The sequence below is a fragment of the Petromyzon marinus genome, chromosome 40, assembly GCF_048934315.1.
Source record: "Petromyzon marinus isolate PM22_M1 ecotype Great Lakes invasive population chromosome 40, UKy_Petmar_22M1.pri1.0, whole genome shotgun sequence".
Lineage (NCBI taxonomy): Eukaryota > Metazoa > Chordata > Hyperoartia > Petromyzontiformes > Petromyzontidae > Petromyzon > Petromyzon marinus.
Window position 1 is genome coordinate 12018890 of NC_133706.1, and position 16100 is coordinate 12034989.

The 16100-nt window shown below is 53.5% G+C and overlaps 1 protein-coding gene across 4 annotated transcripts in view; it reads left to right on the forward strand.

Annotated features, from left to right (window-relative positions):
* RASA1 (RAS p21 protein activator 1) overlaps positions 1-16100 on the forward strand; it is a 51191-nt gene that overhangs the window by 22039 nt on the left and 13052 nt on the right. For 2 of the 4 annotated variants that reach the window (XM_076073147.1, XM_032968907.2), the window contains exons 3-16: positions 1366-1501; positions 1765-1835; positions 2284-2343; positions 4177-4294; positions 6852-6883; positions 7622-7674; positions 8221-8371; positions 9099-9177; positions 9886-10006; positions 10765-10921; positions 11305-11392; positions 12237-12317; positions 13286-13443; positions 15884-15960. In XM_076073147.1, coding sequence (XP_075929262.1) covers positions 1366-1501; positions 1765-1835; positions 2284-2343; positions 4177-4294; positions 6852-6883; positions 7622-7674; positions 8221-8371; positions 9099-9177; positions 9886-10006; positions 10765-10921; positions 11305-11392; positions 12237-12317; positions 13286-13443; positions 15884-15960 — 1382 coding nt within the window. The remainder of the gene's footprint in view (positions 1-1365; positions 1502-1764; positions 1836-2283; positions 2344-4176; positions 4295-6851; positions 6884-7621; positions 7675-8220; positions 8372-9098; positions 9178-9885; positions 10007-10764; positions 10922-11304; positions 11393-12236; positions 12318-13285; positions 13444-15883; positions 15961-16100) is intronic. The other 2 variants (XM_076073148.1, XM_032968908.2) reach the window with 1 other exon arrangement.

Genomic DNA, 16100 nt, shown 5'->3' on the forward strand with positions numbered 1-16100 from the left:
AAGGTAGCCGGGCGTGGTATTTGTCACCAACCCCCTCATGTGCCGTTCCTGCTTTCATAGGTGCTCGCTAACAGCACTTGCCCCAACAGTCTGTTGAGGCTATAATGGGGATATTTGCCTTTGTAAAACAGTAGCTGAGTGATGTTATCTCTGCCCCCTAATCCACAACGCCAGCCTCCCTGCCTGCCTGTTTTGTTATCAGTGGTGCTCGGTATCCGTGGCTGGCATAGAGTCCCTCCCTTAGGTCAGCTCAACCTAGAATGCGTACGCTCAGTGATAGTGTACGAAGCACACTCGCTTGTGGCATGATCACTTTGACAAATGTCATTTGAGAGTAATCAGGGTTGTGGTACTTTTGTCACGTTGACCCGTTTTGTTTGCCCGTGCTGACGCGGCCCAGCAAGGGGGGGCGGGGGGGGGGGCGCATTTGCCGCTCGGTTGCGGATGCTCGCGGTTAGAATGCGAATGCTGGCAGGCTGCCCTGGTGGTCACTTCGGGTGTCTTAACCATTGCAAGTACCACCCCCATCCACTGCAAAGAAGACGTTAAAGTTCCCCATTGTGTCGTTCAAAACGAGTAGGCCCATCCTGCGCTGTTGTCGTGGTTCGAATTAAAATATTACCCCCAAATTATTGTTACTAGGTTTGTTTACCCAGGAAAGCCTCTCTCCTGACTCGCTTTCAGGAGGGTCCTGCCAAGTTTTCACAGTGGTGGGGGGGGGGGGCAGGATGATGATTGCTCTGTATATTGAGTACTTTGCGGTGTAATTTTATTAATGTTGGCCTACTCTTGCGAAGGACGTAATGCGATCTATCATGTCCACTGAAGAAGACAGCACGTGTTTATACGGTCGATACAGCCGCAGTATTGACCAGGGCGGCCGCTATGATTCGAACCGTAAAACTGCAACAAGCGGCCAATGCACAACTCCAAGGCCGTGTGACCACCGAAAAGAATGTGCCCACACCGGGAGAAATGCCATGACCTCCTCGGTGTAAGCCAGTAGTCCTAACCACAAAACCACATGGAAATTAGGAGGGAAACCCATGCGGAACGGGAGGGGGGTGGGGGGGTGTGGGAAAACATAGAAACTCCTGAATTGGAAATCGAACCCAGGGCCTGCTTGCTGCGAGGTGCAAGTGTTGCCATTTCACCACCCTGCCCCACCCAGCCTGGGTCACAGCAGTGTAGCGTGTTTTTGCATGGGCCCTTTTGGGAAGAATCAAATGCAGTTGCACCAGGCCCTTCTGACTGCGGGGCGCGAGCGTCGCCACCATCGTGCCGCCACCCCCACTGCTGCCCAGTGTGAACCGTGCGGTCGTTGTGTCTGCGCCCCCCATCTGTCCCCGTGCTACCTCCACGTAGGATCATTGCAATGTGCGGTGACTACTACATCGGCGGGCGGAGGTTCTCCTCTCTGTCCGACCTCATCGGCTACTACAGCCACGTGTCCTGCCTGCTCAAGGGGGAGCAGCTCCTCTACCCCGTGCCCCCTCCTGAGGTTCCTCCCGCAGTCCCCAACTCCCCCAAACTGACATACACGCACGCCGTGCCACGCACACACCGCGCCACACACAAGACGTGCCACACACACACCCCTACCACACGCACACACTGCTACCACACACACACCACTACCATACAACCCTACCACACACACCGCTGTGTGTGGATATTCGTGTTCTCGTGAGCTTGTTCCCCTGTGCGTACGTGTAATTGCTATGGGCTGTGCGCATTTATGTCCGTGTGTGTTTGTGCGTGCAGCCGGTCGAGGATCGGAGACGCGTGCGCGCCATCCTGCCCTACACCAAGGTGCCGGAGACGGACGAGCTCAGGTAGTGAAGCCCTGTCGCTGTGCCCGCCCTTACTCCCTCTCTCCCAATCCCTCGCCTGCCCAGCGTAGTGCGGCCCCACCGCTCGGCAACGGCACCACCGGTGCACTGGCACACAGCGACGTGCCACCTCCGCCACTTACAGGCAGTGGAGCGACCTCGCCCGTCCTGTCTGCACCGCCTCATCTCCTCCGCGAGACTTGGCCCCTCCGCTGTGACGAGCATTACCTCCCGCAGCGAGGGGGGGCTGGCCGGATGAGCTGGGACGCATGTGCCGTTGATAATGAGTTGTGCGCGCCGGCTAGCCTCCTCGCCGGTTTGCCTCCCTGCCCGCTGTGCGTGCGTGCGTGTGTCCCGCTCTCTCCTTGCCTCTCTACCTCTCGCCTCCCCACCCCTTCCGTCCTTCGCCTCTCTCCCCCGCTCTCTCTGCGCCCCCTCCCCTGCCTTACAGCCCTGTCTTCCAGACCCTCGTGTACCTGGCACTCTCTTACGTTTTTCTGCTCTGCTTCAGGTAAGCCTCTTGCCTGCCCTTCTGCCCTTTTCTGCCTGCCCCTCCTTCTCCTGCACGCCCGCCATTCTGCCTGTCATTCCAGCTCGCCTGCCTGCCCTCCTCTGTTGTGCCCATTCTTTCCTGCCCGCTTGCCTCCCCCCGTCCTCTTCCAGCTGTGTGTCTTGTTCTCGTAGGGGATGTTCCCTATACAGGTTTGTAAATACCGTGTCTGTCTGCTCGTATTATGATTACCACAGTCTCGTATATGTGCTCGAGCAGCGGTGAGACTTCTTATCGCGCAGAGCTATTATGAAAGAAGGCGCTGCTATATTTCAGTCTCCAGTAGTTTCACAGTGGATAGGCGATATTGCTCTGTGTGTGTAATCCCAATTGAGTATTCATATTCTTTGGGTCTTTCGGTAAAGCCACATAGATATAAAAATATAGCGAGAGAGCTGCCTCACTATGTTCCTGCCTCAGCAGCTCTCCCGCTATATTTTTCACCTGATAATGATTGCTTGTGTTTCGATTGAATCGTCGTGATATTGTTTTTTCTTTTTTTCTATCTACGAGGATTTACCGAAAGACCCAAAAATATGAATTCCTGCAGTCACGAAAGCTTTAAGTCTCAATTGAGTAATTTTGCGATGTAGTTTTTCCAAATTTGGATCCTGGCGTTGGCACTACATGGCCTGCTCTTCTTGGAATGACGTCACAGAATCTTTAACCGTCACTGTGAGTGAGGCAGACAACGTGTGGAATTTTACGGTTAACAATACACACCGCAGTAATAACCAGGGTGGCCTGCCGGATTTGAACCACGAGCCTCTACAACAAGCGGTGGACGCTCTACCGCTGGGCCATGTCACGGCCCCAGGTGCTGAAGAGCGGGCAAAGACGATTACCAATAATTGTGATGATAACGATGATGATTAAGGAGATCGATTTACCGAACTGAGCAACAAACACGACACTGACGATGATTGTGTGTCTGTCAAGTTTTGCATGGAACTAGGACTCGTATCTTAACACTAGATGTTCCTATAAACATCTTGCAGTTCACCAGCATTGGTTCCAGCAAGGTTCTTATAAGAAAGACACTGTCGCAACCAATTTGCAGTTTGCTGCTGAAATGACACACCCACAGAGGGAAGGCCATGTGGCCAATGGGATGTTTAAACATTACACCTGTATATTTATTGTGTGTGTGGAGGGACAGATATGTGAAGGAGGCGTGCATTGTCTTGTATCAAACACGTTTGATACTCGTCCAGCTCGTAGACTAAATGAAGCGGATCGCTAAGTTATTGAACAATTGAAGATGCTGCTCTTACACTTGTGCAGTATGCACATGCGTGCTTATCTGTGTGTGCGTGTATTTTGGTGTGTGCTTGCACTTGCGTGCATATTAATTAATGCCTGTGTCTCTGTCTGCGTGTGTGTTTGCTTGTTTGCATATATCTTGCCTTGTCTGCCTGTATGTGTTTGTGCCTGCGTGCGTGCGTGCATGCCTGCCTGCCCGTACATGCCTGGGTGTGCCTGTCTGCATGTCTGTACGTGTGTCTCTGTGTGTGTGTTCCCGCGTATTTGCACGTGTATGTGTGTGTGCATGCCTGTCTGCGTGTTTACGTCTCCCTGTGTGTGCTCGTACCTGTCTTTGTACCTGTGTACTTCCCTGTACTTTCCTGTTCCTGTCTGTGTTCATACATGTTGGGTGCGTGTGTCTGCGTGCCTGCCGTTTGCCTGTGCCTGCGTCTGCCTGCATCTGCATGCGTCTCGCCTGTCTCTGCGTGCCTACGTCTGCTGGTCGCTGCTTGCGACCGCTTGCGTCCGCTTGTGCGCTCCAACCTTTAGCTTTGTGAAGGGCGACGTGTTCATCGTGCACAACACACTGGAGGACGGCTGGCTCTGGGTGACGAACCTGCGCACCAGCGAGCACGGAGTCATCGTCGAGGACCTGGTGGAGGAGGTGGTGAGCACCCTTTCTTTACTCGACCTCTCCCCCCCTGGCCCGCACACCGCCGCGGGTGCAGGTGTGTCTTCGCGCGCGCGCGCCTGCCGGTCAGTTGGCGTGTGCCGAACTAAAATTCTGCTCGGTCGTGTAGACGCAAATGAACGGTCTGGAATAAAAATTTAAGAGGAGCATTCATTGATTCATTCAGTATTAACGAATGGATTTGCAAGGGAGACCAGGATGTCGATTGACACGTATAGCAAACACGGAATAACACGCATGTTCAACATACATACATGCATGTATGTTGAACTTATGTTTGTTGAACTTCTTGTGCACCATACGTAGCCAACCGTGCTAATTGGAGGTCCGGGGGAAGGACAACATATACATCACACACACATACAAATATCCCCCATTTAGCCTTCTAATAGGCTGTTGGAGCAAGTGCTTTTAACGAGCACCTATGAAGGCTGGCATGGTACTTTGTGCCACGATGTTTTCCTGGCTGAGGGATTTTCCCTCCCCCAGGACCTCACAGAAATGCTCAGCAAATCTGCAAACCTGTTCCTGGGGGTCGGAGATTGGATCACCGTTTTTTCCCCTAATGATGGTAATAGGTGTGGCGCTGCAGGTTACTTTTTTGATGGAGTTAAATAGAGATATGTGATCGCGGGCCACTGAGGCAGACTCCATCTCCTCAGCAACCCGCGACCACCACCTATCTTTGCAGCGCCTCATGGCTCTCCGAACCTCCGAGCGAAGGCTGCGGTAAGCCTCCTCATTCTCTGATGTGGGATTCTGTAGCCGATGACAGTGGGCCTGTCGCTTTTTCTCAACTATCCTGAACACCTCCTCTGTCAGCGAGGGTCTCTGGGGAGGTCTGGACCACGTACCCAAAGCAGCCAATGCAGCTGCATGAGTGACAGTCCTAAACCTCGCCCATTTACCCTCGACATCAGGAGGAGTGGGGGACGATGCCAATCCCAGCCGCAGGCGATGATGAAATTCTTGCTTGTAACTTTCATCAGATAACTGAGACCAGGCCACTTTAGGTTGGAATGGGGTCCTGGGTGTACACCCACTACCGGAGCGGAAGAATGGCAGGCGCATCTTACCGATAACTAGTCGATGGTCAGAGGGCAGATCAGCTCCACGGTAGGTCCTGGTGTCAAGGACATGGGCTCGCATCCACTGGTCTGTCACTATGTAGTCCAGCAGATGTTTTTGCTTGGACCCGGCATGCAACTATGATGTTGTGTGGATGTGCCGATGCCGAAACAGCGTGTTGGTAATTACAAGCCCATGGGCTGCACAAAAATCTAGCAGCCTCCTACCCTACCGTTGTTATTGAGCTGATCTGGTCCATGCCCTCCAATCACTCCAGACCAGGTGCCAGCATCATGACCAACTCGGGCATTGAAGTCACCCAACAAGATGACTCTATCCCGAGGGGCCACTTTAGCCAGCACCTGTGACAGGAGGTCATAGAAGGCATCTGACTCATCGGCTTTGCCTGCATCCCTCCACGGATGTTCGTCTTCGGTGGGGGCATAAGTAACCACGACCACCAATCCTCGCCTCCGATTGATGGGAAGGTGAGCCCAAAGTAGCCTGGGGCTTACAGCTTCCCACACCTCACCGCCACGCTCCCACGCCCCCTTCATTCTTTTGTTCAAAAGAAGAGCCACACCCTGTTGTTTGGCAGTCTGCTGCCCCGAGTAGAGGACTGTCCACCCCTTATGGTGGCAGGAGCCAGAACCGGTCCACCGGACCTCCTGAATGCCACAGAGATCCAGGCGGTACCGATCCAGCTCCCGACAGAGGAGTGGCAGCCTCTCCTCCGCAGTGAGCGTTCTAACATTCCACGTGGCCACACAAAGTGGCTTTTCGTTATTTCTGGAGGAACCCCGAGGGTAGAGATTCAATCTCCTGGCTCCGCCAATTGGGGTTTGGCCAGGAGACGTCATAGACGCCTGTCCCCCCGGGGCCTCCGGCACAAGCTTATTAGATATTTTAGACGTGGTTTAGTGGTAATTTTTTTAAGGTGGAGGGGTTACCAGCCCCTCGCACCCGTCCATAGCCCCCGTTTAGCCCCTGTGGTGGTCACAGACGCCATGAGGGGAGGTGCCAATCGGAATTGGCCCTCCCCCCACAGCACTGTCCACGACAGAGTTGCCCGTCCAGCACCGCGAGGAGGTAGGGGCTTGTTTTGCCGGACACACTGCCCATAATACACACAAGCACCCACCACACACGCATGCAGAGAAAACCTGTAATGACACCTATACAAACATTTTGACCTATACCTTACACGTTCAAAGCTAGCATGGGCAGTGTTGCAGTGGATGATAAAGAATACCAACAACAATAATAATAGTTTAACCAAAGATAATTTTCCTCGACACCCGCATGACGAAGATCGAGCCTTGGTTAGCCGTGTTGTAGGGCCACTGCCACGAACGACCTTAGAGCTGGTTGTGGTCGGTTAGCGCCCTGTGAGAGGGCATTTGTAACGGCGCTGCTGTGTGATGACACCGTGCGGACCGCTAACAGTGACCTCTCTTCTCTTCAGGCCAGCAAGGAGGATCCTCATGAAGGAAAGCCGTGAGTATCGCCTCGTCTCTCCCCACACCGTGACCACCGTTTTGTGTCTGCCATCGCTGCCAGGTAGCTCAGCGGTAGAGCGAGGATGCTCGCAGCAGTCAGAAGGTCACGAGTTCAAATCCTGAGTTGGCCCATCATCCCTTCCCCCCCCTATGGTTGATAACATAGGTACCGCTATGTGGGGAAGATCTGACAGCTGTTGTCCGATGGATACACATGCCCCCACCTTTCCATAGAAATGCAGAATTTCCACCACTGTCTCTGCAGGGACCATTGGTAAACTGTAGATGAGGACCAATGCGTCGATGCCCATCTGAACGGGAATTCACTTTGGCTTGAGCATTCACGGGGACAGAACTTGCCACAGGTGTAGCTTCGTACACAGCAGCATGTACTCGTGACCGCATCAGGCAGTCGCAGGTCGAGGGAGATCTTGAACCTGGACTTGAACAGAGGCAGGCAATCAACAACTCGGATGGACGGGGGAAGGGAATTCCACAGCAATGGGGCAGCAGAGGAGAATGAGCAACCTCCCCACTGATGGAAGGTTGACCGGGATTTTCCACGGGCAGCCTGGGTTGCTGGAGCAGAGAACATTAGGAGGAGAGTAGAATGAGACCGACCTGGCCGACCTGGTGTGACTATGTGTGAGTTATTGCTATCTGGAGTCTGGCTAGCCAAGGTTTCACCATCCCAAAATGGTTTAACAGAACTGAAACTCCGTCTCTTGCTTTGCAGGTGGTTCCATGGCAAGATCACGAAGCAGGAAGCGTACACCCTCCTCATGTCCGGTGAGAACTCGGCACACGCTCGCCCCCCCCCCCCCCACCTTGTTAAGGCGCGTCGCGACACCGAGAACACAATAAGCTGGCAAAGCAGCCTATCGAGGGAGCCTGTGTATTGCCGTAGCTTTCAGGTGTGTACAGACGGCGCGTACACAAGAAAACTCTCGTACACGTGAGCTCGCACACGTGCGCACGTCGTCGCGGCGATTCCAAAAGTTTCTGGGTCCATGCGCCTCCATCAATCCTCAAGACGGGTTTTTGCGGACCACCGTGCAGTAAATAAACGTGGTGCTTTGTGGGAAAAAAATCCCCCCCACCGCCTTGCGGGCACCGCCAGTGGCCTGGCTAGGCAGGCTCGGCGGCATAGCGAGTGGCTCGCAATCGGAAGGTCTCGAGGTCAAAATCCTGGCTCAGACTGTTGACTTGGCCCAGCATCCTTCCCCCTAGGGAGTCGATACAATGAGTGTCACCAAGTGGGGAAGTCGATGGCAATCGTTGTGCTTTGGATATACTCACCCCGGCCATACGAATGTTCATTTTTTTTTCCTGAAGTGGGCAAGGTGTGCAGCTTCCTGGTACGCCCGTCGGACAGCACGCCGGGCGACTACTCGCTCTACTTCCGCACGCCCGACAATATCCAGCGCTTCAAGATCCAGCGGTCCACCAGCACGCAGTTCAGCATGGGCGGCCGCTACTACAACAGGTGTCTCAGCCTGTGTGTGTATAGTCTTCGCTAACAGCACTTGCCTCAATAGTCTGTACAGGCAATTCAGAGGATCTTTGTCTTTTTGTATGGGGAGGAGTATTGTAGTGATTTAATGGGGCTGCGCTATGAACTTGGGTGACCCAAGTTCGATTCCCGCTCTCAGCCAACAACAGACATGATTATCTGAACTGGTCCTGGGCCTCCCCTAGGTCGGCTCAACCTCAAATGAGTATCTGGCATCATGTGTAAACATTGCGACTTGGGAGACAAAGGCGGCCGGGCGTGATACTGGCCACCCACCGCCTCGTGTGCCGTGCTGGCTTTCATAGGTGCTCCCTAACAACACTTACCCCACCGATCTGTGCAGGCTATCCATGCAGGGGATCTTTGCGCATGTAAGGGCTGCAGGCCACGCTACAGATAAGGAAAGCGTTGGGTTATGGAGTAATTCTCCTTACCATCGTTGATGCTATGCCAGAAAAATGCACGGATTTCGCAAAGTCGCGAGAAATGTCGATGAAATGGAACTCGCCTGCGTCCGTACAAGCAGCTGTGGCGTGCGGCGAACCCCCGCCCCTCCCCCACCCGCGGTTCGTGCATGTCTCTCCATGTCTTTGCTGTCTTTCCCCCACACCTCTGATTAGCACGGTTGCCTACGTACGGTGCTAAAGAAGTTCAGGCATATATGCATAATCTAAGACGAACGCGCGCCGTTCCTTTGTAGCATCGACGAGATCATCAATCACTACAAGCAGGAGCAGATTGTGGAGGGACACAACCTCAAGGAGCCCGTGCCCGTCCAGGTGAGAGGCGGCGACGCCAACAACACGTGGCATCTATCGGTCACGGGTGTCTCTTCCCGCCTGGCGTTTTTTCCTCTCATGTGTAGACAGCCGTCTTGCTCCTCTCTCTCTCTCTCTCCACTCAATCCTGTTCAGGGCCATCTCTTGCACTACAATCCTCCATGTCCAACTTACCGATCGCTTTGCCAGGCGTTTTGCTTGCATTTTCATCATCATCGTCAGCCATGAGCAATCCACTGCTGGATTAAGTCCTCCCCAAGCAGTCGCCATCTCTCACGGCCACACGGAAATCCCATATCGCTCCTGCTGTGCGTTAAGATAGATCGATTGTAGCATCCGGCTCGTACATGCGCTCCATCTCCACGGTGGACGTCCCTCTTGGGGCGTGCAAGTCGGAAACACATGTGAATGAACTCAGAAACAATTTTAACTTTTCGACAGCGTTTGTGACGCCAGTGACTTCAGAAGAAGCCCTCCTCAAATGGCCATCGAGTAGTGCAAATCTACATTGGCAACCCTGAGCCACTGGTGGAAATTCCACATTCCTACGTCAGGAACCGCTCTATCCACAGGATAACCGCATTTGAAATTCCCACAAAGTGGTACAGCTTCATCAGACGGTGCTCATCTCACCCACCTCGGAGAGGAATGATGCCGCCCACGATGGTGATGGTAACGACGATGACGAGGCTGCATTTGTGCCGACAGGACAACAAGTTGTACTGCAACATGGTCGATGGCAAGGACATCTACCGCACGATCCGCGAGCGGCAGAGAGACACGATGCTGCTCAAGAACGTGGTGAAGAAGGGCTACCTCCTCAAGAAAGGTGAGCGGCGGCGGCGGCGTTGCCACTTTCACCGACGACCCGAGTATTTGCTTTCCGACCGCAGTGACGGCATCCTCCGGGTGTCGTGCTCGTGTCTGGCAGCAAGAAGGCCGTGGGTGCGATTCCCTACTCGGGTGCCTTTCTGTGCAGAGTTTGTTTCTTCTCCCGCTGTTTTGTAGAGAGTGTGAGTGGCGTTTTATGATCTCCTGTTCTGTAGAGTGTGTGAGTGGAGTTTTTTCCTCTCCTTTTTCTTCATGGATTTCCTCCAGGTTCCCCGGTTACCTCCCATAGCTGAACACACAGAATGTAACTGGTATTGGCCAAAACATCGCAATGCTGTGGTGATTGCTATGCGTTTCCCAATTAAGTCACTGGATCAAGGGGAAGATAACCAAGAGGCAGAGATGAGCGATCTGGAGATGAGAGGTCCGGATTAGTTGTCACATGCAGACGTTATGATGTAACGTCTGCATGATGTAACGCCAGCACACGCTCATTTTATTCCTCGGCCCATGAGGGGATATGGCCAGAAGGGCTCACTGCCTTGGATCTTTTTGTGCGGTCAATGATGACCGGACCGAGGCCATCGACTGTCTCCGCTTGAGAACCTGGTTCAACCACAGCCGGCTGAAACGCCGGAATTAAACCCAGGATCTCGGTTGCGCCAGCTAGCCTGCCCCATCATCGTGTCCGGCACGCTGAGCCGGGCCTACGGCCACCAAACCCGGTGTTTGCTGGTGCCGCGCTGCCTCCCGCAGGCAAGAGCAAGCGCTGGAAGAGCCTGTACTTCGTGCTGGGCGGGAACGATGCACAGCTCTTCTTCTTCGAGAGCGAGAAGCGTGCCACCAAACCCAAGGGCCTCATCGACCTCAGCATCTGCTCCATCTACGCCGTGCACGAGAGCTTCTTCGGACGGTGAATTTCGGGCTAGTGGGCTTGGCGGGTGGGCGAGCTTGTGGCTGGCTGGAGGGCTGGGCAGGCTGGTTGATGGGCTGGTAGGGATGGGCTGGTGGTCGGACAGCTTGGTAGGCGAGCTGATGGGCTGGCAGGCTCGAAGACGGGCCTGTGGGCTGGCAGTTTGGTGTGCGGGCTACAGGCTGGTGGGCGGGTTGGGTGGTGGGCGGGTTGGGTGGTGGGCAAGCTGATGGACTGGCAGGCTGGTGGGCGGTCTTGCGGGTGACTAGACTGGTGGACGGGCTGTCTGGCTGGCTGGTGGTCAGGCAGGCAGGTTGGTGGGCGGGCCGGTGGGTGCTTGCTGTCTCGTGTCTTGCTGATCGCGTCCACACTATCCCACGCAGGCCCCACTGCTTCCAGATCGTGGTGCAGGACTTCAGCGAGGAGAACGACATCTTCTACTTTGCCGCCGAGACCCAGGAGTCGGCGCAGGTGAGCGGGCGGAGCGGAGGGGCCGCGCGCGGGTCTGTAAACGCGCTCGTGCACGGGGTGGCGGAGGCGGTTGAATTTTGTTTCAAATGTACGTGATGAACACACGTGTTTGACTCGACCATGTAGGACTTCGCAGCACGATGCTAATGTCAATTACGGATCAAAGCATATCTCAAAGTCGTCTATGTGAAAAGCAATTTTAACATTAGGAATAATGGCGAAGGAGGGGGTTCGGTAATTTCACTCGCAGACATAATCGCATATATTATCCGAGCCTATATCAATACAATACATGTATACGCAATATAATACTGTAAATTAAAAATAAGATTATGTAAACTCTAATATACTTCCTATAAAATAAAAATAAAGAGATACAAGATTACTTTCTTGTAACTACGCGGAGATGCATTGCGGAGGGGATGGATGGAAATTGCCTCGCATGTGGCAATAAAAGGTCAATGCAAAGCGCACGTTATTCCATAACGCCGTACTATAGAAGTGCATGAACCGAGGATTGTCTGTATAACCCCAGAGGAAGTGGTAGTGCAGTGGTTAGCGCACTGAGCTACAAAGGAAGCTGGCCAACCGCGCTCACTTCCCGCTCGCGGCCAATAGCAGTGATGAATATCTGAACCATTCCTGGGCCTGCCCTCGGTCGACCTGACCGTAAGTGAGAAATTGGTGCGGTGTGTAAACATCGCCGCTGGGAAGACAAAGGCTGCCGAGCGTGGTGCCGGTCACACGGTCACCTCGTGCTCCATGCCGGCCTTCACAGATACTCTCCGAAAGGCACTACGTCGGCTACACGGGGGCATCTTTGTCTGTCTGTGTGTGTCCTCAGGAGTGGATGAAGGCCATCCAGCAGTCCTGCGCCAAGTTCCGCCGTCTCACGCAGGGCTCCACCAACAAGCACCTGCGCCAGGTACTTGCGGCACTACACAATCGTAGCACAGCGAGAAAAATATCTTAGTTATTGTTATGACTGACTTGATGTCGGTCGAGCAAACACCTCGCTTTCAGAAGGTCTCCAGTTCATATCGTGTTTGGTTGGGGGTTAACTCGGCCAATCATTCCTCCCGCGTCAATAAAATAAGTACCACGTTGTGACGAAGTCAAGTAGTTGTCCAATGGATTAGGCTCGCCCCCCGCCTACCATCGGGATGTGGAACTTCTTCCACTGGCTCTGCAGGGCTGTAAATGAGAGATGAGCACCAATGTCACGATGCTCATTGGAACAGGAGATCACTCTGACTTTTGTTTCGAGAAACTAATTTTCCTGAATATTCGTTGTTTGCGCACAGTTTTTTTATTTCCTCTGTAATGGGATTGTGTTTGCTCCGACTTCTGTTGCTTCGTTGCTGTATTTTGTTTTTACGTCTTCTCTGCGGCCGTACGACCGTCCACTTTTCACCGAGTTAATCTTAACAATTATCAATTCCCGTTAGGGTCACGGAACGGGATGCAGAGAGAGTGTTTTTGTGTGTATAATTTTTTTGCTATGGGGAGCGGCAGTGTAGCGGTTAGCGTGCCGCACTACGAACCCGGCGACCCGAGTTCGATTCCCGGTCACGGCCAACACCGGTGATGATTATCTGAACCGGTCATGGGCCTCCCCTAGGTCAACTCAGCCTCAAATGAGTATCTGTTGCGGTGTGTAAACATCGCCACTGAGGGAGACAAAGGCGGCCGGGCGTGGTGCTGGCCACCCACCGCCTCGTGTGCCGTGCTGGCCTTCAAAGGTACTCGCTGACAACACTTGCTGTGACCCAGCTCAGTCCAACCTTGCTAATGAGACTTTATCCTGGTCCCTTGAAGTTACCACCCGGTTTAACAAAGTCCACTTGAATGTGACCCCGACGTGGCGCCTCCGCCGCCGCCGCGCCCTCGCAGGTGCGCAGCCTCACGCTGTACGTGGAGGAGGCGCACAAGCTCCCGGCGAAGCACCTGACGCACCCGTACTGCACCATCCTGCTCAACAACGTGCAGGTGGCGCGCACGCCCGCCAAGGAGGGGCAGAACCCCGTGTGGGCCGAAGAGTTCGTCTTCGAGTGAGTGCGCACCGGCACGCTCGCCTGCGAGCTCTGCCAATGTCGCCCGCCCACTCCCTCGCTCAGTCACTCAGTCACTCGCTCGTTGACTTTGAGTCCCTTGCTCAGTCACTCTACTGACTCGCTCAATCCCTTGCTCAGTCACTCGCTGACTCGCTCAGTCCTTTGCTTAGTCACTTGCAGACTCACTCAGTCCCTTGCTTAGTCACTTGCAGACTCAATCCCTTGCTCAATCACTCACTGACTCGCTCAGTACCTTGCTCAGTCACTCGCTGACTCGCTCAGTCCCTTGCTTAGTCACTTGCAGACTCACTCAATCCCTTGCTCAGTCACTCGCTGACTCGCTCAGTCCCTTGCTCAGTCACTCGCTGACTCGCTCAGTCCCTTGCTTAGTCAAACGCTCGCTGACTCGCTCAGTCCCTTGCTTAGTCACTTGCAGACTCACTCAATCCCTTGCTTAGTCAAACGCTGACTCACTCAGTCCCTTGCTTAGTCAAACGCTCGCTGACTTGCTCAGTCGCTCGCTGACTCGCTCAGTCCCTTGCTTAGTCAAACGCTCGCTGACTTGCTCAGTCGCTCGCTGACTCGCTCAATCCCTTGCTTAGTCAAACGCTGACTCACTCAGTCCCTTGCTTAGTCAAACGCTCGCTGACTTGCTCAGTCGCTCGCTGACTCGCTCAATCCCTTGCTTAGTCACTCGCTGACTCGCTCAGTCCCTTGCTTAGTCACTCGCTGACTCACTCAGTCCCTTGCTTAGTCACTCGCTGACTCGCTCAGTCCCTTGCTTAGTCACTCGCTGACTCGCTCAGTCCCTTGCTCAGCCACTCGCTGACTCGCTCAGTCCCTTGCTTAGTCAAACGCTGACTCACTCAGTCCCTTGCTTAGTCACTCGCTGACTCGCTCAGTCCCTTGCTTAGTCACTTGCAGACTCACTCAATCCCTTGCTCAGTCACTTGCTGACTCACTCAGTCCCTTGCTTAATCAAACGCTGACTCACTCAGTCCCTTGCTTAGTCAAATGCTCGCTGACTTGCTCAGTCGCTCGCTGACTCGCTCAGTCCCTTGCTTAGTCACTCGCTGACTCGCTCAGTCCCTTGCTCAGTCACTCGCTGACTCGCTCAGTCCCTTGCTTAGTCAAACGCTGACTCACTTAGTCCCTTGCTTAGTCAAACGCTGACTCGCTCAGTCCCTTGCTGAGTCATTCGCTGACTCGCTCAGTCCCTTGCTTAGTCACTCGCTCGCTGACTTGCTCAGTCGCTCGCCGAGCCACTCGCACACAGACTCACTCAGTCACCCACTCGCTGACTCAGTCACCCAGTCAGTCAATTGCTTGCTCGCTCGCTCACTTGCCTGCAAGGTGATTCAGCATCACGATTCTCAGCTTCCAAAAGGCCATGTTGATCGTGCTCGGATGGGTGACCACCATACCCAACAGGCTGCTATAGACTGCTGTGGTTGTGGCTATGTTGAGGGCAGCACAGGGTAGTGCAGCAAAATCCAATGTTGTCCTGTACTTGATGCTCCCCCCCCCCTTCAACCCACACTGACCATCAAGGTGACGTATGGTCATATAACCCCCACGACCCAGATGGCGGGTGAGGGGAGGCCGTCATCCAGCAGTAGATTGGCTGCTGTACACAGTGCGTGTGAGCATCTTCGGACGTGCTGTGTTGTGGGAAGCGAGGCGGTGTTGCGTGAGGGGGCAGGCGGCTGGGTTTGATCACATTTGTGTATGTTGAACTTCTTTCGCACCGTATGTAGCCATCCGCGCTAATTGGAGGCGCGGGGGAAGGACAACAAACTAAACACAAAAAGCAGTTCTAAAGGTTTCAGTTTCATTTATTTGGAAGAACCCTGTGAGCCATTCGGCTCTTTATTCGGGTGCAACCGCAACAAACAATAAAATTACAAGATACATTTAAAATTTACTGTACGCAAATTGAGACATCCCCTACAAAAACAATTAAATCTTCCAGAAAAAGCACCATTTGTTTATGCTGCGTACTAAACTGTGCACAAAAATCCCATTTTGATGTTAGATCACAATAACAATAATAATACAATTTAGATTAAAATTTTAACTCTAACTCTATACTGCATCAAAAAATCGGGCTAAACTGCATTGGCTTCCTAATATCGGAAGGAAGAGCGTTCCAGATAGCCGCAAAATCGCATCTGACAGCGCGCGATGCGGTGACCACCTTTGTTCGATGGTTAGCTAAAAGCCACTGCGAAGTTGACCGGAGTTCGTGTGATGGTTTATGCCCCTTGACGAGATCAGCAAGATATTGCGGTTCATTTGTGGCGAGCATTTTGTGTGTAAAGAGCACGACCTTACAATGTATTCGTTCAGCAACCAGAAGCCAATGCAGAATGGCCCGCGCTGTGGAATTATTGTCCATGCCTCCGTGCACCCCCTGTGCTCCCTCCTACCCACTCAGTGACCTTCCCCCGGACATTGATGTGTTTGAGATCGTCCTCAGCAACCGGACCAAGAAGTACAAGGATCCTGACATCTGTGAGTGAAAGTTGAACATTGTAACAAATACATGGCCATCACCACCACCACCATCGCCACTGGTGCTACCATTACCACCAATGCCACACTACTGCCTATCGTCAATGTCATCCCTACTGCCACCGTCGCCACCATCACCA